The sequence below is a fragment of the Miscanthus floridulus genome, chromosome 15 (genome assembly GCF_019320115.1).
Source record: "Miscanthus floridulus cultivar M001 chromosome 15, ASM1932011v1, whole genome shotgun sequence".
Classification (NCBI taxonomy): domain Eukaryota; kingdom Viridiplantae; phylum Streptophyta; class Magnoliopsida; order Poales; family Poaceae; genus Miscanthus; species Miscanthus floridulus.
The window spans coordinates 87,058,881-87,081,461 of record NC_089594.1 but is presented as its reverse complement, the minus strand read 5'-3'; the positions used below and the strand labels follow the sequence as shown (position 1 = coordinate 87,081,461).

Genomic DNA, 22,581 nt, shown 5'->3' with positions numbered 1-22,581 from the left:
TACCCTTTTACTCTTCACTAAAAAAAAACTACGAAAAAGAAATTACCACTTCTCTATTTGGGGTCCTAATCTCCTCAATTTCAGAGGTGACATGACGCATATGGGTCCACCGACCATAGACACACCTATCGTCTTACTCCCATCGCCTCTCATCGCTTTCTCATGTTCTGGGCCCACCAACCATAGACACATCTATCGCCTCTCCAATCATTGTAAAAAAATTCTAAATCTATAAATAAACTGCAATTCATTCTTTAATCTTGTCACATGCCACAAAATAATATTGAGATGTTTGAGTCCGGCTAGTTGACAGCCATCAATGTTTTTTTTAACGTAGGTCCATAGCAGTGTTATCCGTTCGGCTGACCAAGAAGCCGGTTTATTTGGCTTCTTTTTTAGCCGGAACAGTATTTTTCTCTCACAATATTTCAGTCGGAACAGTGTTTTTTAGTATAAACAATATATTTTTCATACCAGCCGAACGGGGCTTTTAGATGGCTTGATGGTGATGAGTTTATAATATCAGGTATGAAGGAAGTAGCGCAGCTAGCATTCGATGGCTACAAGGCTTTGCTGCAGAAGGATTATACTGAGCTAGCGAGACTTATGAATAAAAATTTTGATCTGCGAAGGTAAGATTAATGTGCCTGCCTGAGCACATGCATGGAATGGCAAGGTAAGACAGAGTCATATGTGGTTATTGGTTATGTGATTGTAGGGAAATGTTTGGGGATGATGTACTTGGTTCGGCGGCTTGATCCGCTTCTTTTTTCATCCGGAACCGTGTTTTTCTCTTACAAATTCCTCCAACATTTCTCCAAATCATCCAAATTCGTCCAAGCGAACAGACCATGGTGGCAGCGGAGGTGCAGTGGTTGCGCTGTGCCCAGATGGGGATTCGCAGGTGGAGCTTCTCCGCAAGGCATGCCGGCCAGGAGGCCGGCTTTGTAGTACAGCAGGTGAAAGTTGCTCCCTCGGTGCTGACGGATGCGGAGCTGTCAAGTTTATTAGCTTCCTAGTTGAACGATGAGAACGATAAACAAGATAAAACAATTGTATGAGGTTCCTGGTGTTTTTGATATGTGTGATGGTGTGTGGCTGTTTAGTCGATGCCTTGTACGATACATGACGGCCAAGGCAAGGCTATTGTTTTCAACAATGAACAAATGGAAGAGTACTGCAAAATTTTGTCTTGGTTAGTGGTGACAATGTGGATGTGGTGTATACAAAACAACTTGTGCTTGCATTAATTGCACGATGGGACTGGGATTAGTATATTGTTACTAGGTTATTAGTAGAGGTGTGCGAAGAGGGCAGGACACGGACGAATGGAGAAATAGCTTACCTTAGCGTTGGTCGCTGAAAGCTGGTTTTGTATATTGTTGCGCGTCATCCTTTGTAGCATAATGTATGATCCAGCTGACATGCATTGCTGTCTGCTGTCTGGTCTGTGTGTCTGAGCAATCTATGACGATGAATGCGATCCAGCGACAGCAAAGCAGAACCTGGTCCAAAGCTAGCCGGCCGGCCGGCCTGCTTCCCCTCCTCCATTTTCCAGGCACCGAGTCTTTCATTTCATCATCCATTACACGTCATATATCCACTATGTCCTTTCAAACAAAGTAAAAGCAAAGTTGGAGCCAGTGACCATTCACTTTTTTTGTGTGGGTATTATTACCATTGAGCTCCATCATCTCTGGAGGACAACTCTTCTGCTTAACCAAATGAAAACTTTTTTTTTTTTGGTATTATTACCATTGAGCTCCATCATCTCTGAAGGACAACTCTTCTGCTTAACCAGAAGAAAACTTTTCATGTTACAGGTGATACCTAGTACTATAGCAGAAGTAGTCCACTGTGATCAAATGAAACACTGAATCAGCTTGAATGTTATTCCCAATCTTTCAAATGCTGCTTAAAGTTAACTTGTGTTTGGGGAAAATGAAAAGGAACGACATTTGTATTGATATACAAGGAATTCTCTAGATCTATTGAGCTATGTACAATTGTACATGCTGATGATTTCTCTGTCAGGCGAACAGCTGCTGCGGTCTCCTTGGGTTTGTGTTTGAATTTGGATCCTTGAGATGGTGCTGCAGCGGCTCTGATGCCATGGAGTGCTTCTAGTCCCGCCAAATAGTGCGGCGATCATGGTGACCACGTCGCCCGGCGTCAACCGCACTGCAGCGCCATACCGCCGGTAGAACATCCTGTACTTGGGCACCACCGCCGCTGTTGCCGCCGCCCTCAACGCCCCGCCCATCTCCTCGTCCGCCGCCACCCACTGATCCTGCATGCCCACCGCTTCCAACACCGCCGCCTCCACAACCTCAGGCTCCTGCGGCACGGACGAGATGGCGGCCATCACCTTGCCCCACGCCGCGCGCACGAACACATCCACGTGCGCCCGCGCCTTGGCGCCCTGCGCCTCTGCCCACTCCTCCCCGAGGACCCCCTGCAGCCTGCCGCTGCCGGCCACCTTGTTGGCCACGTACTTGGTGTTGTTCGCCAGGAAGAGGTAGCTCAGCGCCACCTCCCGGTAGCACCCGGCCTTGTCGTCCAGCTTGCCCAGCAGAACCGACACCAACCGATGGATCGGGCTGTAACTGTAAAACGACGACGACGACATGCTCGACGACGGAGACGATGTCGTTGACAGCGCATAATGTTCCGGCGAAACGTTGCCAGAAACTGACGAGGTGTAGTCTGCGCCTTCTGCATCAGCTTGCTCGTAGATGAGAGCAAGGCCCTCCTGGTAGTCGGCGAGGAAGACGAGGTAGTTCATCACGTAGCGGGTCAGCGGGTGCACCGCGCCGCCGGCCGTGGTGGCCTTGGACGGCTCCTTCTGGATTGCCGCCTCGAAGCTGCTCAGGGTCCCGCGCGCAGCCTCGCCCACCTTGGTGACCACGACGGCGGCCCTGGTGGCGACCTCGGAGTTGTCCCCAAAAACGGACAAGAGCGTCGGCAGTACCTCGATGAGCGCGTCGTGGACGTCGAGCACCCGGAACAGGCGTTCCGGGGCGCGCCTTGCTCTTGCCACCGCGGCCTCCGCGATGCCGAGGAGGCTCGTGGCCTGGTCGTTGGCGATGGCCGCGAACACAGCCTCACGAACAGCCGCGTCACGGGCAAAGACCGTGTCGCAGAGGTCTTTCTCCCTGGTGAAGAGGGAGCTGAAGGCGACGGTGGCGGTGGCGATCCACGACGGTATGATGTTGCCGTCAATCTGCTCCCAGGTGAGCTTGTGGAAGAGCGACGACGACAACGAGTTACTGCTGCTACCACTAGCAGTTGGAGGTGAGAAGCCGAGCAGACGCTGCAGCTTGGTGGCCAGAGCCGTGCGACGGTGGGACTTGAAGGTGGAAATGCACTCCTTGCCGTAGCCGGCGGCCATCATGGCCTTAGCCACCTCGCGTATACTGCTGGCACCGGCAGCGGATGCGCCGGCCGCTTGTTGTTGGCTTTCATCGTGCTTGTCGAGCAGGAACTGGAGCTCGAGTTGGAGCCTGCGCATAGCGGTCTGGAGCAGCTCCTGCGCCTGGACGAGGCCGTGGCCGCTCTGGGAGCTGGGGTTGGTGGTGTCGGCGGCGAAGAAGAGCATGGCTCGGTGGAGTTCGGCGGCGGCGCGCAGGAAGCCCTGGGCCTCCTCCGCTTGACCGGTGGCGTCGTGGAGGAAGAGGGAGCATGATACGTCGGGATGCCACGTTTTGACGAGCGCGGCGGCGGCAGCAACGCTCTCCTCGACAAGCGTGGAGGAGAGCGTGCGACGGTGGCGCGGCGGAGGAGGGAGGGCATGGCGTTGGCGTGGCAGGCGAGCGCGATGGGGAGGAGAAGGCGCGAGGCATCGGTGGACGGACCGGCAACCCAGCTGCAACAACAGGCGAAGGCGATCGAATCGAGCAAAGGAAAGCTAGCTCTTGGGCCTTGGCTCCTCGATCGCTCCTCCCTCTATTTGCCAAGAATGATAGTGTGTGTATGATGTAGAGACAGACCCAAATCAAATCAAATATATACATGGGGATTGCAGCCTGCCCAGCACATTTTGCTTGTCCTGATCTTGCCTTCATCAGTTTGTTTGACCCAGTACGTACTGCTCTTTTTCATGCCACTGACAGTGCTAAGCTAGCTGCCCATATTGACCTAGTCAGATTCCTCTCCACTTAACAATTCTTATTAGTTGTGGTATGTTCGATTTAAATTCAGGTAAGCTGATGTTACGCTGCCAAACCAACTGCAGGAACTCTCTGGAAAAATAAAACGGCTCGTAGTCCTTCAATTTCCCATTTTACTCTGGACAATAATATGTTTGTTGAAGAGAGCTAAGCAATATTCCACTGTCTCATGGTAGTAAATATGAGGAAATCAGCAAAAAGGACAGTCAGATTGTCGACCCAAGTCAGTGTTGTTATTAATAGGCTGGCTACGAAGAAATATGTAATTCTTTTTTTAGTATCGATCTCATATTTTATAGAAGTAATTAGCTAGTCAAAACTTTCACTTGTCTGCTGTGTCGATACCAAAAACAACTTATATTTGTGAGTTGAGAGATTAATCAACAATCAATTTGTTAACATCTTGGCTTCATGCATAGAAGTAAAAAAATATACATTTCCTAAAGAAAATGTCTAATGTACAACAATTGTCTTTGCAATCTTTTGCGTATTCGAGAAAAACAAGTCTTTGCAAAGAAATTGCCCCATGAGACAACAAAAGGAGGCTCCCTCCGTCAATTGGACATAGAAGTTGAAGGTGGAAGAGAGGGAGGTCATCAACTGAACATAGAAGTTGAAGGTGAAAGAGAGGGAGGTTCAGCAATCAGCAGTGGGACAGGGTTGTGTGTTGATTTGGGTGGGGAGTGTCTATGCAATGCAAGGGTTGTGTGATCATTTTGTTAGCAATCAAACCCCATGTCTGGTTAGTTGAGCTTGCTTGTTCTTTAGTGTGATAGTTATGTCGGATTTGATTGTGTATGTGTCATGGTACCGTCGAGAAAAAAATATGTTGGTTCGATTCTTCAGACAAAACTAATTTAAATGGGTCCGTGTGTACGTAGATTGGGTATCAACATGTAATTAACCAATTGACAAATTCCATGTTCCTGGGATGTTTTCCTTAGGGGAGATCCCCACTTTAATTATTATGCCACAAAAAATAGGCCTCCTAATGGAGGGCCCTAGAGGGAGTTAAAATAGTTTTTATATGAATTTTCTAGCATTAAATTAGATTTTATATTATTAAATGCATATTTATTTTTTAGATAATAGTTCTGATAATTTTTTTAGAAAATACTTCTCTATACTTCTTTAAAAAAATCTAATTGATCTCCTCGATCAATCGTGAAATTCTAATTTATCTTCCTTGTCACTTATGTGGCGCCACATATGACGGCTATCGTGCTACATCAGTGAAAACCGTTTTCAAAATGAAAGGGCTAGCTCAGACGCCGCTCCTCCCGCGCATTATTTTGCACCGCATCCCACGACCCAAGTCCGCATCCCATAGCGTCAGTGCCCCCACATCTGGATGTCGCACCAGCCCATCTCACGCCCCGCTGCCCATCCCGCGTCCAGCACCCATCCCCAGGCCCCACGTGGGTCCTAGTCACCTGCCCGCTTGCGTGCCGCGGAGGCATCTGCCAGCCTCAGTGTGGCAGAACCGCTCGAAATAACACACCTTTAGAGACGCTCGTCTTCCACCAGACACTAAGCACCCCGAAAGTAAGCTACATCGGACGGATTCCGTCGAGCACACCCCAAGGGAGAACTCGAATATTCCACGTTTTCCCTCCAAGATCTAATAATGAGAACGAGTTTACAATACTTAGTCTATTTCATACAACTAGGGTTCTTAGAAATACATTATTACAATACCAAGTTCAGAGTGCGGAGTTTAAACAGCGGAATTACAATAAACATCTAACGGTAGAATACAAGGATCCGTATGTGCTCACCAGAAGAATCCTCCACATAACAGCTACTCTTCAAGCTGCACCTGCAACAGGGTAAATAAACCCTGAGTATACAATGTACTCGCAAGACTTACCCGAATAATGAGAATAATTTTCCGACTCGAAAGGATATGATAAGCTTTATGGGTTGCTGGGTTTTCTTTTTGTGGAAATCAATACTAGTAGTGGATCCTTATGTATGGTTCTTATTAGTAGTCATGATTAGTTCATTATCTAACCATTCTAGGTAAGCGCATGTTCTACTTTCAAGCAAGAGTTGAGCAAACAGATTCCATTTCACCATCTTTCATCTTTCAGTTCTCACTATGGTGCTAGATTATAGACAAGTCGTACCGGATTGCCCGGTGATTCGTGAATCAATATGCCCAGCTAGGGTACCCTGAAATATATGCCCCGCTTGTACCTTAGGCACAAACAAGATGAACTCACCACTTTCCTGTCAAGGGGTCTAGGTCCCCGTCCAAACTTGGACTCCAAGCCCCCACACTTGAGTCCCAGACTCAGTGTGGTACTTAGACCTCCACCATCCCCTGCCTCTAATCAGTCGGTCCGAAAAGAGCAAGGAACCCATGACAAGAGAGCAACGAGCCTTCCCTGCTCCCATAAATAAGTATGTGCTTGGGATAATAAGTCTGTGACCTGACTAGAATCCAATGCAACGACCAGTTCTTAACTGATACGGACAGGGAAAACAGTGTAACTAAGCTATGCCCCATTAGCCGTGGGACATAACCTCTTACACCCACCAATACCCGTACCATATCCCTGCCCGGCCTCCATTTCCTTTCACCATTTTATCATGAGTGATAATAATAATCACCTATTGTGAGTAACGACAGGTTAGTCATGCTACCGATAGCCTAAGCATAGCAATCACTCAACCTATACTAGTAGGACTCATAGGTAGGTTATCTATGCATGTAGTTTTCATAAAATACCTGTAACATAAATACACATCACATATATATATATATATCCAATGATTATTTAAAATAAGGGTTATGCACCGGGGCTTACCTTGGGCATTCGCGGTGTCAACTCAGTCAGTTAGTGGTGGCTCTAGGACCTCCTCCTGCACGAGGATCTCCTCATCATACTCTTCAATCACCTCTTCGTCCGCGGTCACGAACTCCACCAACTTGTTCTCTACATGCATGTAATGACGATGTAACACTCAATATTAAGGCAACAACAGTTCTTAAAATAAGAATATATCTACTAAGCCACTAAGCTAACTTTAATGACTAAGATACTGAGCTAATCATCATTCCCCTCAAACCAGCAGGTTTTCACCTACAAGTGCTACTTAGCCATTAAAATATATTCTTACTCTTATTAACGATTTCCTATATACTACAAGAAGGAGCACTTAGCTATTATATTTCTCAACTGATTCTAAGGCTACAAAAATTATAGTAAGCACATAATAATACATTGAATCTACTGTAAAAATTTCATGGTCAAAGCTATTACCAATTTGCTACAAAAATTCCTACAAATACTAACCTAAATAATACTAAACACTCGCAAATGATTTAATAGCCACCGGTATCAACAAATATATGAATGAACTAAATACACTAACAGATAAAGCATAATTTTAGGAATCTAACAAAATTAGTTTCATATTTTTTGGATATCTACGTGATTTTATATGATTTACCAAAGTTTAGCTCAAAATTACAAATGAAAAGCTATTTCTATTTTCCACGAAAAATCTAAACCGATTTCGGCCCACGCAGCGCAACGTGTGCGCGCGCGAGCGTGCGGCGGCCCACAGGCGAGGCGCGGCCCACGCGCGGAGGCGGCCCGCGGCAAGGAGGCCTGTGCGCGCTGGCACATATGCAAAAACGCTTTTGGACTATGAGCAAAACAACCCGTAGTCCATGTTACTATTCTTAGAGACAACACTTATGCAAAAAAAACCCTCGGACCTTTCTCCTCTTTACAATGGTGAGGCCCTCGGCCATCCCTGTGCGCTCCGGCACGGCGAGCAGTGGCACAGGCACCTATGCTGGCCACGCGGGACCCCTGCTAACCTAGTTACGAGGCCGACGCTCACCTAGGGTTCGACGCGAGACGATAGGCGGTGGTTGCGTGAGCCAGGACACCAGTAGAAGGACCTCTCCATGACGGCGGACACCCTGTGGTAATGGCGATGGCGTTCAGGTGAGCTGCTGCAACAATCAAGGCAGTAGAGCAACAGGTGAGCAACGACAACTCACCGGTGACCTTACCAAGAAGCAGGCTTGGCCAAAGATGATCTGAGCGAGGCTGGCTGCGTGCACGCGGTGAGGTGAATGGCAAACCGCTAAGGCACGGCCACGTCAGCGCCGAGGAGGCGACATAAAAGCTGTGACTAGCGTGCGCACGACGAAGAGGAAACCAAGGCGAGCTAATGGTGCAAAGGAATTGGCGTGGGGTAAAGTGGTGGAGACTGGCCACGACGCGGGCGGCGATGAGCCTTAACGGCACAGCGGCGGCAAGATTCCAAAACTGGAGCTTGGCGTGATGCGAGTCAAGGTGGGGTGGGGGTCGGATGGAGAGGCGGCATGAAGGCAGAGACGTGAGCACAAGGAATTGATGAGAGGTGCTCGCTCTTTGGCTTCACCGTGACGTGACATGACGACGACGGAAACAGAGGGAGGGAGAGACCGGCGTGGCAGTGGGTTTGGCTTGTCCACGCCTTGGCGGGACACGAGCGGCGGGACTAGGAGGCCCACGCGCCGATGCTAGGCGATGGCTGTGCACACCCGACCGGCGTGGCCCACGTGGCCACAGTGCCATAAATGGCAAAGCGACGGCGGCACGCATAGCCACGTGTGGACGGCACCCAACCAGACCAGGAAGGGGCAGCGTAATGCAGCACGTGTATAGGAGCGACACGATGGCAGCGGCAGCGTCACGACGTGAGGCAGTAGTGGCGGACGCGATAGTAGCGCAGCGTGGGATGGGGCAGGGCAACGACGGCGTGACTGGCGCATGGCTGGGAGCTAGCGATGGGATAGGTAGCGTGGCAGTGAGGTGGGGCAGCCGCGTGCCAGGGCTGTCGCCCATAGCGTCCAGCGGAGCGTGGCTAGGCGCACGCGTGGGCGATCAGCGCGTCAACGTCAGTGGTTCAGGGGCGCGGTGACCGTGCCTACACGAGGAAAACTGACCGAGGACGTGCCATGCATGCTTTTTAAAGCATCCAAAACAATTAATTGGTTAACCAAACACCCAAATCATCTTCACCATATTTTAGAGGGTACATTAGGCTACTAAAACAGGCCATGACACTACTCAGTTTCTTAACTAATTTTTTCTACAAAAATTGATGAACAAAGCAATGTCTACCCTTTCCAAAGTTCAAGAAATTTTCTAAGTCCTAAGTTGAACTCTATTTCAAATTGTATTTCTAAGCTATTGGAAATCTTAGCTAGTACTATTATTTTTCGACCGCAGGTATTTCATTGCCATCTACAAAGTTTGTACCTCAAACTTTATTCAAGTATCACATACATGTTCTATAGCATTTTTGCTTAATAAAAATTGGTTTGAAATCCCTAAGTGATATAACATTACTATGGAATTAACTTTCATTTCGCATTTCCGTTGATCATTTTGAGCTACGGAAATTGATCTACACACTCTATTACGTGCATTAACACATAAACATGATGCTTATGACATGTTTTAGTAAATGATTTATGGTGTAACACCGAGGGTGTTACACTCAGGAGCCCGCACGGTGACCCACATCGGCTGCCTCTAGTATCAGCAGGCGGCAACGACAGGTCGTTGTCCGCCAGCCACTGGCGTCATTATTGCAACATGTGCTCTCTCAGATCTACTTTTAAAACATTCAGATGAAACACTTGTAACATAAGTCTAAAACATATGAAACATTCAAAACATACGCTTGAAACATGCGTGTATAGCTATAGCAACATATGCAACATCGAGATCTACTTATGCAACATCTAGATGATACACTTGCAACATGAGTCTGAAACATCAGAAAAACTTGAAACATACGCTTGAAACATGCGTATAGAGCCATAGCAACATATGCAACATCCCAGATCAATTTGCAACATTCAGATGAAATACTTGAAACATAAGTCTGAAATGTCTGAAACACTTGAAACATAGTGTCGCCATGCGGCCACACCTACGTGGTGGGGAACTCCAGTAGCCAACAAGCTCGAGTTAAAGGGATGTTGAGAGCAACGGTCCAGCATACACTCTAGGCACAGTGCGTAGGCCTCTCCTTCCTAATGACGGGGCGCGCTGGATGGGGGCACAGGCACAGGCACAGGCCTCCCTAGCGCTTAGGCCTCCAGTGCCTCTCCTTCTGTGACGGGCGAGGTGGATGGGGGCAAAGGCACGGGGCCTGAAAGTAGCGCGGGATGTGGCCGGGCATGACGGCGGAGAAGAAGGCTAGCGAGAGGCGCGGCAGAGCGTGCGTAGTCGCGGCGCTGCGGCGATTTTGCTATGAAATTGCGGTGCCTGAAGGGAGGCGGATATAAGAGCGAATAAGAAAGCCTCGTGGGCATCACGGCCCACCAACGAGGCAGTCCGTTTAGACGAACATCTGGGACAAAGCATTACTGTTTTCAAAACCGCTCGCAGAGGTAAATCAGAAGACCGTGTTAAGGGTCGGGGAGTCTAAACATCATATTTTCCAAATATAAGTGTGACAAATCGAACTCGCGTATTAGTTGATCAGGTAGAGTTTTCCGAAAACAAAATGCACCTAATGTTTTTATTATGGGCCTGGCCTGCTTCCTCCTAGTGGTTGTTAATGGGCTCCTGGGCCGAAGGAGGGTCCATGCTACTCGTCTCGTCTTCTTCCTCCGTCCCTTCTTCTCCTTGGCTGGCCTTTCCGCGCCGCAGTCGTTGGTTAAGGCGGGGATGGCGGCGCCGCTCCTCTTCTACGACCTCAGCCTCCTCCCGTCCTCCTTCTCCTCCTCCGGTGACGGCGGCGATGGCAACTCCAACTCCTCTTCCTCCTCTGGCCTCCAACTCTTAGTCGCCACGGCGCGCGCTCTCGAGCTCGGCTACGCCGCCGTCGCTCTCGACCACCCCCACCGCGGCCTCCTCGCCGACTCCCACCGCTGCCGCACCGAGCCTTTCGCGCCCCTCTCCTCTCTCCCGCTCCCATCCTCCGCCGCTCTCCATCGCCGCCGCCTCGCCTCCCCCGCCTCCGAGCCCTTCCGCCAGTACACCCGCATCACCCTCTCCCTCGATTCCGCTGCAGCCACCGCTTCCGCGCTCGCCCCCTCCGCCTCCCGCCTCCTCCGCACCTACGACCTTGTCGCAGCCCGCCCCCTCACCCAGGCCGCATTCGATCACCTCTGTCAGGCACCCCTCTCAGCTCAACACCTTGATCTCATCTCCATCGATTTCTCCTCCCACGGTAAGCTGCCCTTCCGCATCAAGCCCCCAATGCTCAAGCTTGCCCTGCAAAAGGGGCTGCATTTCGAGATTGCCTACTCCCCACTCATTTCTACTGACGTCAATGCCAAGAGGAACCTCATAGCTGAAGTCAAGGTCAATGTTATTCTACTCGTACCCAATGACCCAACATTGTTTTCCCTTCGTGATAACGCCTTGCTCTCTTGAGAAAATCATCTATTTTCAGACATCATATGGTACATACAACTTTTATATATCTATAATAATACATTCTATTTTCAGCTTTTGGTGGACTGGACTAAAGGAAAAAATCTCATCATCTCAAGCACTGCTCATACCGCTTCCCAGATCAGAGGCCCCTATGATGTCATCAACCTATCTGCTTATTTACTTGGCATTCCCATTGACCGAGCAAAAGCTGCTATGTCCACAAACTGCAGGTGAGCTATTCTTTTGTCAAGCCCCTTGTCTCAGAAATCATGCATGGTAGCCAGCCATTCTGTCAATTTACGCTACTGATTGGGTTGGTTTTGGCTCGTGCAGTAACCCCTGTGCAAAGAGCATCTTTTGCTGTTAAAATATATCAGCCTTTTGTTTTATTGAGTTTCAGCTCTCTGATTGCAACCTGGAACCAGCCATTCTGTCAATTTATGCTACCTACTTTCCATTTAAAAATACAGCAAATATTGCTTGAATTGTGATGCGATTTTGTGCCATATTCTCATTGGCAGGTCACTTGTTTTCAAGGCTATAAGGAAGAAACACTTCTACAAAGAAACAATTAGAGTTGCCAGACTATTACCAAATGAAGAGTTGACTTCAACAAAATTCAAGCTTGCTGATTGGATTGGTTGGAATTCTGTATCGTCTGAAGTAGGAGCAAATCAGCTGGAACCTTCTTCCAACCTTGATGAACTTCCTGGTTCACCCATATGTGGTGTAATAGAAGGTTCACATGAAAAACCTCACAATCCTGATATGTCTGTCTTTGCTAAACTGTCAGAACAACCTAGTGATCAAGATCAAATCCCATCCGAAACTCAAGAAGAGACACTACAAGTTGACAGAACTGAAGTCCTGACAGATTGTGGCCAATCTATCTTGCCAGCATCTTTCAATTATCAGAATGCTATACTTGAGAAGGCCGAAAACAATAAAGTTTTTGTGAATCCTTTTGTGCAGCCTGGTACAGGTTGTTTTGCTGACCCAAAAATTAACGCCAAGCATGTTGAATTCGTGCAGGATGCAATGGAAGTAGATACAATAGAATCATGTAGGCCAAAACTCGTTGTCGGTGACAATATTCCTTCAACCTCTGATACTAGTGCGAAGCTAGCATGTTCTGCTCTTCCCCATGGCATAGAGCTTTCTGGTACTAGTCTTGAGGATCAGGGGCCAAGTCACTCTAGTGAAATGCTAGCTAATGATAAGTCTTATATGAAATATCACACTGATTGCACCTCTGGTGTGAGTGAGGTTCATGAAATTTCTTCTGGTGCTGATGTTTGGCCTGAGGACAAGGATTCAGACAGGTCTAATGGAATGCAAGCTGATAATGTGGCTTGCAGAGGTACTTCGGAACCACTGGAGTGTCCCCTATGTGGGGTAGATGACAAGGCACCATCCGATCTTTCATTTCACTCAAGTCATGAATTATGCAGGGATGTTATAATTCAGCCGAAAGTTATGGAGGGAAAAGTAGAGCAAAGTAGGGATGAAAACATAGTACAAACTGTGGAAAATGAAGCAGAATCTGTTGACACAAAAACAAGAACATCTATTTCAGTGGAACCTGCGTCCCATGGTCAGGAGATCAGCTCAACTATTCATACAAGAAGCACTGGTGCAAGCTGTGAAAGTGATGAGCTGAAAGAACAGAATTCTAAGGACTTAAATGCTTCTTTGGATAAAAGTATTGCTAAAACACATGAGGTACTTCTAAAATTTCCTTATCCAAGTGGTAAGGCTGGGATGTCCACAGTCAGATCAGGTAAGATATGATGCCTTGACTATTCTTTTTTTAAAACAAAATTTGGGACACTCCTAATCTTTCTACTCTTTAATATTCAGAATTGTTTCATTTATTTACGGTGCATACTGCCGTTTTGTGTTGCATACCTTTTTTTTTCTCTGTTAATTCTCTAGTTTCTTGAGATGATACAATGGGGTTTCTGTCATCTTTCTTTTATAAGGGAAAGGCAATCAGAAGTATACCCCTTGTTCCTTGCCTCGTTTACATATTTTGTTATAGATTAAAAATAAACTTCCTTTTGGAGAGGAGGGGGGGGGTGATCATCTTGTGAAAAGGATTTGATTCTGTTGAAAACAAAAAATAAGTTGATATTATATCTATCTTCTAGACAAGTCTAAATTATTATTGGTTTTGCAGAAAAGCGAAGACATAAACTAAGGCCGCACCATCCGGCTTATCTTCCTTTCTTGGGCTTCCTTCGGTCCGTTTGTTTCAAGAAGAAAATATGCAAAGTAAGAGGACTAATCAAACGTGCATGAGGTTTTATTTCACTCTGACAGGAGTTTGCTGTCAATTACCATCCCTGAATCATTATGTTACAAGGGAAGATCAAGAAATCTCGTTTTAAAGTTTTGATCTGAAATGCAAATCCGTTTACCAATCAGTTGTATTGTACATATGGTCATATGGAAAACAGAGCCATACCTGAAAGGTGGAAATTTTTCTTTTTTGGTTCATCCATATGTAACCTAGGTCTAACTTTCCCCAGTGCCACTACAAATCTCAACTTTCATGTTTTGTACAGTAAAACTCTCCTTTTGGTTCCTACTTTCATGTTTGGTGACTTTGATCAAATTAACCTTGGACAAATTAAGATACATACTGATCTGACCAATGACTAATGGGACTGGCAGTTTCACCTGGCTCACTACCTTTAATACACAAGCTCATGAAATCTGGTGAATATTGCAGTAGATATGTTTTAAGTTTGACCATTGACTGATAGTACCATGGTTCTGGAAATAAAAAGAAATATAGGTTAGGGAAAACTAGTGTTGGTTTTACTGTTTCGCAAATGTGCAAAGTTGCAGTAACAATCTGATTTATCTTTTTTCACTTAGCAGGCTTAGTAATTCTGCATTAATTTGATTCTTATTAGGTAGTTACATTCTTACCAAGTATTGCTGACTTTATTGTAAATGGAACAGAAACATTTGGCTGCATGTTTGCTCATGAAGTGTTCTGTCATGCTAACGCTGAACGCTGAAATTAGGAGGATATTAAACTATTAGCTCAATCCTTTGATCAGCCTGCCATGGGTCTATCTGACACTTAATTCTTCACTGCCTGTGAAACATGATTTCATATATTCTTGTTGAAATAGATATTGTTGGCATTTGTTGCTAGATCCTTATTACAGGATGCTCTACACTAACAAATGTGTATAATCATCAATGTTGGTGTATGCATATGTACCTAAAAGAAAATCCATTTGAAAGTGTTTGCATGTCTAGCCTTGAAACACCTTACATATAGCACCTCAATTGGAGCAGCTTCTTCCTTGCTTAACTGAAAATAAACCTGCACGTGACCACCATGTATGGCCATTATGTTATTCTTAGGCTTTGTAGGCTCTCTGAAGTAGCATTATGTTATTCCTACTCATCCTGATATCCTCTATACCTAACAATACTGAAGCAGTAAAAATGTTATGTTTTATAGTGATTGCCTTGAAATAATATGAAGCAATGGCTACTAAAACTGGATTCATCATATAATTTTTTTTATACAAAATGTAATGTCATTTTAGTACCTGGCACGGTGGAGCCTGCAAATATAAATTTTTGTAAACAGACATTGTAGCATATGGTGCTCCCATGTTGCCATAGTATAGCAAATCAACTACAAGATGAACCAGCTATGCTGTTCTCAAATGCCTCTGGAAAGATTGAGTTGGATGTGCATATTTCTTGTTTTCTTTCATTTGTACTTAGTATTCTATGGATGTAGTTTAGGGATTAAACATGAACTACTAACAATTTTCTCTTTAAAGATAGACTGTATTGGAAGGGAAGATAAGTGCAGATAAAGTACAGTAAGCTCCGCTTGCATTGCTGTGGCTTTTCAAAAGCATTTGTTTCCTGATTTTGGATGCAGTAACAGTTAATAGCATTATTTTTGGAGGCCAAACAGCAATATCCTATTATAATGGTATAAGATTCCACTATAACTAGTTAGCTATTACAGCATAGCACATGAACCATGAAATGACCATGCTTCTATTTGATGTGAAAAGTTTCTAGAGACCATGATCATGATAAAAAGCCATAGCCATACCCCACCACACTTGCACCTGGAGGAAGATTTGGGGCAGGACCAAAATCTTTCCTCCATATGACACATCCCACCAGAATGCGAGGTCTTATCAGCTTCCATCTATGTGGCCTCCTTCAGCTAAAGCTTATTACATTTGAAATGGCCGGTTGGTTATTCTTAACTTCATTTCATTTGAATAGTGATTTGCAATTTTATATTAGGCATCCTATTGGAGTTAAATGAACTTCTCTGTACTTGAATACCAATTATTTCAATAGCTGTGTATCTATGTAGTCTGTCAATAAATTCTCCGTGCACATCAACTAAACAATCATTGCATCACCACTCATGCTATAGTGGTGTGACTATTCTTATAGTTGACCTAGTAGAAAAGGAAAATCTAGGAGAACTGCACGCTATCCTATCACTCCCACTTGTTTTCATTATCTTACATGAATGATTTGTTGATGTGTTGCTTGACAAAGAGGCATTGGCTTATGAAATACTTGTTTTTCTCTTTCTATGCAGTGAAGTGTCAGTGGTTTAATGTGCGGTTGCTTTGGTATCTTGAAATCGATGCAGGTGGCATGTAAAAGGAAGTCGTAAGAAACAAGCAATTTGGCTCATGTCAAAGGACAATAGATCTATGGTGCCCTTTGACTTTATCTTGTCGGTTGGCTAAGTCCACTTCAAGTCGTCAGGGCATATGGCTATGTCAACGTGACACGCAATTCTTGAGTGGGCTACTGTAGGGATTCACGAGAAGCTGCGGCCACAATAGGAGCAGGGAGTGCTGGGATTGGTGCAAGGACACTCCAGTGATGTTACCAACCAATTGCCAACTGAAAACAGCATCCTGGGTCAATAGCAGGAAACTTGTGCCCAATAGTTGCTCGAAACAAAACTGATTCTTGTGGGGCTCAGCCTTGCTGTAGGCTGCATTATTCAAATGCGGTATCATACCATTTCTTCCTTCCCCACCAAAAATCTTGCGAGATGTCACTTCTGATTTTGGAAGCTCATCATATGAGCCAGTGCGGTGGACTTTGTAGGGACAAAGTCTTTTCAGGGGATGCTTTTGCGTTTAATTGCGATCATCATTTGGTGAGTTTCCTTTGCAATGACCTTTGTTTCTCGAAACCTGGGTGTAAATGAACTAACTGCATGGAAAATCTTGGGAGATGTCACTTCTGATTTTGGAAGCTCATCATATGAGTCCCAGTGCGGTGGACTTTGTAGGGACCCAAGTCTTTTCGAGGATGCTTTTGCATTTAATTGTGACCATCATTCGGTGAGCTTCCTTTGCAATGATCTTTGTTTCTCCAAATCTGGATGTAAATGAACTAACTGCATGTGTTGCTTACCTTTGCATATGTGTCCTGCATCACATTACTCTGACTAGGGAATGATGAGGGATGCTAGAATCAGGCAAATATTTTGCATGTTGATCCCCTCCCCAGAACCTGGACCCATACATAGAGTGGTAGTGGTAGGTCCTTTCCCTTAGTTGCGATGTTGTCAACTGCAAGTTGAGCATGTGTCTGTCCTGGTGTAACAGCAGCACATGGCATATGGGATGGGAGTATCATTTTAAGGATATCAGTGGAACCGAAAAGGTATAAGCGATATCTCCAACTTACTCATGTCTCCTTGAAAAATAGAAATTTAGATAGAATCATGAGCACTATATCATTTTCGATTTCCAGCGTTGGTGTTGCTCATGTGCTGTGCTCACAATCTATTGAGATTCTCATTGTCAGAACGTACACATGCATTGTGGTTTTGGTGCTAGCTGCATTGATCCAATTCCTTGGCGCATAACATGGAGAATTCCTGCCTGCATTGTGGTTGTGCAGTGCACGCCCAAAATTCAGTAAAGCTGCTGCTGCGCTTGTATGCGCACCAGCTTACTTTTGTTAGGTTGTGGCAGCTAGCCGTGGATGCAGCACTAGCACCTGTACATGGCTCATTGTGTATGTATGTATGTATGTATGTATGTTGGTCTCCATCTCCTCCTGTTGCATGTGTTTGTTCAAGTCTATAAAACCCAAGAGGGCCTGCCTGCCTGTCAGCTGTCACCACATACTACCGATCGAGATACATACATTATTTCTATTTATTCTTGATGTTGACAATAGGCATATTTCTTATTTCATCTCCAAAATGATGTGCCTCTGATTTTCTAATTAGAGTTAGTGGAGAAAAGTATTAGGTCTTTCAGTTTTGTTGATGAAACCAAATATTAGCTAGTATCATCTAAGCTATAAGATCTTACTGAAATTAACTAGTTCATAAACTTACTGAAATTTGTGGACTAGTGTCTAAACACTATCTTGAGTTATGGTTAATTCAGTTCAATGTCTATTAGAAATTACTTTTCTCTTTACCTCTGAATATTTTTTCCTATTCACAAGATTACTCTAATTAATGAAAAATGGTCTTTTGCAGGAGGCTTTGGGAATTTCTTAGTTTGAGAATAGATTGTAGATATGTTAATCAGTAGCCGTGCTTTGTTTATATGGTTTCAATAACATTGTGTTTTGTAACTGCATAATGACATTGAAACATTGAGTCCATTGTTATGAATAACAATGATATGTAACAACTTTCATGCTGATTATATGTATCGAGATTGCTGAATGTAACATGTTGATGCATGGCTAAATGATACTATTCATGTATGATGAAATATGATGATAGTCATTAGTTATGAGCCGTGCTTGTAGACTTCATTACTGTATGGATTTTTCTGTGAGGCTGGCTACACAGAAATATTATTTTTAATCTGGGCGAAATGAATTTTTCTATGAGTTCACTAGACCGATAGAAAAAAACATGTGTTTTTCTGTGCGTTTATTTCTTTTTTCCTGTGTGGACTAACACACAGAAAAATTAGTTTTAATCTGGGTGAACACAATTTTTCTGTGCATGTGAGACCCACAGAAAAATTATTTCTGACGGTGAACCCATAGAAAAAGTCGATTTTTCTGTCATTCTATTTCTGTAGGTTATTTTCTGACAGTACATCGTCAGAAAAATATTTTTCTGACGGTATTCGAATTTTTCCGTGGGTTTTCGCACACACAGAAAAAAGAGAGATTCCAGTAGTGAATCACTAGTGAGAATAAGATCCAAACACTCATAATTTTATCTAGAATCCAGATTCACAATCTAGAGTCTAAAATATTGCTACGAGGATGAGATCCAAACATTGCCTTCGTATCATCCTAATATGCAATCCATGTTACCAATCTAAACCTCGTAGTTTTTTATTGAGATTAGGCACAATGCTGAGCTACTTATTCTCAAGTCTATTACCACCAAATAATAGCAATAAAACTTATGATTCATGAAAGAAGATGATAAGTCCTAGCTTAATAAAAAAACAAGGCACAAACTGTGTTTAACACATTGTGATTGCCAAAAAAAAAGCACGCTTGTACCTCAATCAACCCTAAATGAACTCGTGCTAACACCACGGCGATATTTAAACCACCAAAATATTATAATCACCACCAAGTTGAGTCTCCCCATTTGGAGGCAAAAAAGTATTCAAGGGAGATGGCTGCAGTGACTAAATCGATGCTATATAATGACATCACATGAACCTACATTTAGGTGATAAACATGCTATTTGGCATATATGTGGTCGGACTCCAAACAATGTGCGTAATAACACAACATATTTAGGAACAATGGACACATGCCAAAAATCAGTATCACGGGTCAATCAAATGGCAGGAACTGAATTCACGGCTAATCCCAACAAAGAAACAGGTCACGTGCCTACAGGTAAGGACAGAGCATTGACACCTTTACAGAAGAAACCTAATCAGAAATAAATAATCTGTTGCTAAGTTGACCACACCACTTTCATTTTTCGGATTACAGTGATAAGTCATGAAAATCACTCTATCAATAAAAATATATAGTTTTCCCCAATCAACTATTTTCTGCTGCAATTCTAATGGCCTGCATCCTGAATTATCATATAAGAATATAGTAAACTATCACAATTGTGACATACAAAATATAGTAACCAAAACCTCTTCTGATTACAGCACATCAAAATGGAAATTGGATCAAAAAAAATTTAACTCACAGACTATACATCTACATACACACCAGGATTGATGAGCAGCTATAGATCGAGCCAGTGGCGGAGTGGAGCGCACGGCCCTTGCGGCGTCGAGGCGGCGGAGCGGAGGTGCAGGGTCGCAACGACCATGTATCTCTGTGCTGCAAATTGAGCCAGGAACAACTAATGGTGGATCACGGCAGTATGTTTTCTTAATGGTGTCTGAGTGAATACCAAAACGACTAAGCAGAAACATGGACAAATGCAGTTGATGCAATTTCACAGAAAAAACAGCTTCGGGCAGTCATTGTAATCTGGTAGAAAAGGAGAGAAATACCATGTATCCATCTCACATCTCCCCTGTTCGATCTTCGTGATATTTTTCACCTTTGTGAAATTTTCATGTTCCCGCAAGCTAGCTGCATCAAGCTCCTTATGTCCTTGCTACCAAAATGACTGAGGTCAAATGAGCAAGAAATATTTTTTGAGCTGAATGCACAGAGAGCTCATGCCTCAACTAACATTCAGATAATAAAACTAAAACCCTAACTCTCCCTCATCTCTTTCAAAGGCATATTTCTAAAAATGTCCTACACTCTCTATGGCCTCATAGCTGAGTATATATGTAACAAAGGAACACAGTGTGCTATCTACTTTCACCAGGAAATAAAATTAAGAAAGAATTTTATCGTTATGAGATGTGGGAGAAAATTCTTGAGGAAGCCAAATCTCAACGCCCGATAGCTGAGTATATATGTAACAAAGGAACACAGTGTGCTATCTACCTAGATTTTGAAATGCTCTATTCCATGTTAAAGTTCTTTTCACAAACCTTGAACATGCAGGAACTGTAATCGGACGTTGATGGAGAGCAGATTCATTTTTCACCAGTACCGGCGAGCAAGTAGGAGAGCAGTTTTGACCGTGGCACTGTGGGGTGGTGCTGCTATGGCTCCTTTTCATTTTGAAACCTCTAAAAATATTAGCTGCCTCGTGCACTCTTGGGTCTGCACAAAAGAACTAAAATCGACCTTCTTATCGAATTCATTTTGAAACCTCGACAATAATAGGTGCGTCGTCCACTCCTGGGTCTGCACAAAAGAATTAAAATCGGCTTTTTTATCGAACTATGAAAAGGATGTCATGGCCATCAATTCCAACACGATAAGAATATGTAATAGCTAAGATTACTCAATCACTAAGATGCATTTGGTAGGATATGGCCTAATAATGTAGACAATGAACATGGATTAGCAAAATAATTGAAATGATATCTACTAATGAGTGTATATGGGTAAGGATGGTGAGCTTACAGTGTTGATGAGATCCATAGGTGTTAGTAATGGTATGATGTTAATCTATTCCCAAACCACCTCCAATATTCAGGTAGTCCAACTTAAAAATCTTTGTTCGAATTTCATCAACATAATTCACCATAAGAACTGCAGCATGTCTGAATATATCAAACTAAAAAAACGAAGAACACTTTAGATACATTTGCTAAGAAAGAAACATGTATTCTGCAAAGAATACAACCATGTAAGCAAAGAGGGGTACTGAAAATGTAAATGTTATGTATGGGTCTTTATGGCAAAAAGATGCGAGCTGTAATCAGTATCAGATCACTTTAAGCACAATAATTTCAATGATATCTACTATAATGAGTGTATATGCCGTACATGGAAGGCTGTACCGCTTGATGCAGTCAAATATGCATCTTATTTTCCAAATAGTTGAGGCAATACATGGTCATCCCCAGCTTATAGTAACAAAAAGCAAGGCCCGTTTTTATATTGATATACTAATAATGTATGAAATCTTATCTCTGCAGTGCGCACATGCTGCAAATTCCATGATTGCCTCACACTGAACATGATAGTTCATGCAGAAATCTTACCTCTGCAGTGCGCACATGCTGCAAATTCCATGATTGGCTCACAAATCGGGGCAACAACAAAACCCTAGAGCAGCAGTGTCGACGAAATATGGTCGGCAGTCTATCTAGGGGTATGCCCAAGGTAGTAGATTATCGGCAGACAGATACGCAAGCCACAAACAAGACGGTGACGTAAGACAGACACGAGGTTTTATCCAGGTTCGGCCGCCAAGAAGGCGTAACACCTACGTCCTGCGTCTGATTTGTATTGCTGTATGTCAATAAGAGATATTTTTTAGAGGGATCCCCTGCCCGCCTTATATAGTCCGGAGGGCAGGGTTACAGATCTGGAAACCAATCCTAGTCAGTTACAATTGCCATATGTGGCCGGATAAGGATTCCTATTCTAACCGACCAGGATCCTGCTTGATCGCCAAATCTGCCTTGACTCCTTGTGCGGGACTCCGATCAGGTTGGCTGGGCCGCACGTCATCTTTCGGGTGGACCGGACCCATCGATCCGGGCCGGCCCAAGCTTAGCCGTAAGGGTATAGGGGTTAATACCCCCACAGCTAGTCCCGAGCACCATGTATTATGCTGAGACACGCCATTTTAACCTTCTCCGACAAGTAAGGCTTGAGTTCTTGACATTTCTGACCACCGTCATCGCCGGAGAAGTAAGTTGTCCAAAGAATGTATGGTGCTCTTAAAACAGAAAAAGATTTCCGTCCTGAGAAGTGTGCCCACTTGTATTTCTGGAAAGAAATGTAAGTGGTCTTGAAGCATAGCGTCCTTGAATCGTCAGAGGTGTAGGGGTAAAAAAACAACACATTCACCGCAAGGTGAAGTGTGCCCACTTAGTCCCCGAGCCTGGTAGTAGGTGACGTAGGCACGTGGTGCCAGGGTCTAAAAAGAATTCCCAGTTAAGTTGAGAACCCAATTGTCGTACAAACAAAAACAAGATGCACCGGTAGG

At 44.4% G+C, this 22,581-nt stretch overlaps 1 protein-coding gene, 1 long non-coding RNA gene and 1 pseudogene across 15 annotated transcripts; 1 reads left to right on the top strand and 2 right to left on the bottom strand.

Moving 5' to 3' along the window:
* Window positions 1-1,890: 1,890 nt before the first annotated feature.
* Window positions 1,891-3,842, bottom strand: LOC136507856 (exocyst complex component EXO70H1-like; annotated as a pseudogene).
* A 6,878-nt stretch (window positions 3,843-10,720) lies between these two features.
* On the top strand, window positions 10,721-18,311 carry LOC136508131 (protein GAMETOPHYTE DEFECTIVE 1-like). Of its 12 annotated transcripts, none has more exons than XR_010771878.1 (5): window positions 10,721-11,500; window positions 11,648-11,805; window positions 12,097-13,355; window positions 13,755-14,049; window positions 16,182-18,311. XR_010771878.1 is itself a non-coding variant. In XM_066502759.1 (5 exons), exons 1-5 carry the CDS (start codon window positions 10,862-10,864, stop codon window positions 16,257-16,259), a joined length of 2,175 nt encoding a protein of 724 aa, XP_066358856.1. In that variant the 5' UTR covers window positions 10,721-10,861; the 3' UTR covers window positions 16,260-18,311. The 12 variants fall into 12 exon arrangements, 3 of the variants coding, with proteins under 3 accessions (XP_066358856.1, XP_066358854.1, XP_066358857.1); XR_010771877.1 differs by having other exon boundaries at window positions 13,755-15,432; XR_010771883.1 differs by having other exon boundaries at window positions 13,755-16,757; window positions 18,102-18,311.
* A 1,296-nt stretch (window positions 18,312-19,607) lies between these two features.
* On the bottom strand, window positions 19,608-21,698 carry LOC136508132 (uncharacterized). 3 transcript variants are annotated; one of them, XR_010771886.1, is made up of 4 exons: window positions 21,629-21,698; window positions 20,564-20,822; window positions 20,069-20,175; window positions 19,608-19,892 (listed from the first exon to the last, which is right to left on the bottom strand). It is a non-coding gene; the product is annotated as an uncharacterized lncRNA (long non-coding RNA). The 3 variants fall into 3 exon arrangements; XR_010771885.1 differs by lacking the exon at window positions 21,629-21,698 and adding an exon at window positions 21,045-21,596; XR_010771887.1 differs by lacking the exon at window positions 21,629-21,698 and adding an exon at window positions 21,045-21,596 and having other exon boundaries at window positions 20,564-20,738.
* Window positions 21,699-22,581: the final 883 nt, after the last annotated feature.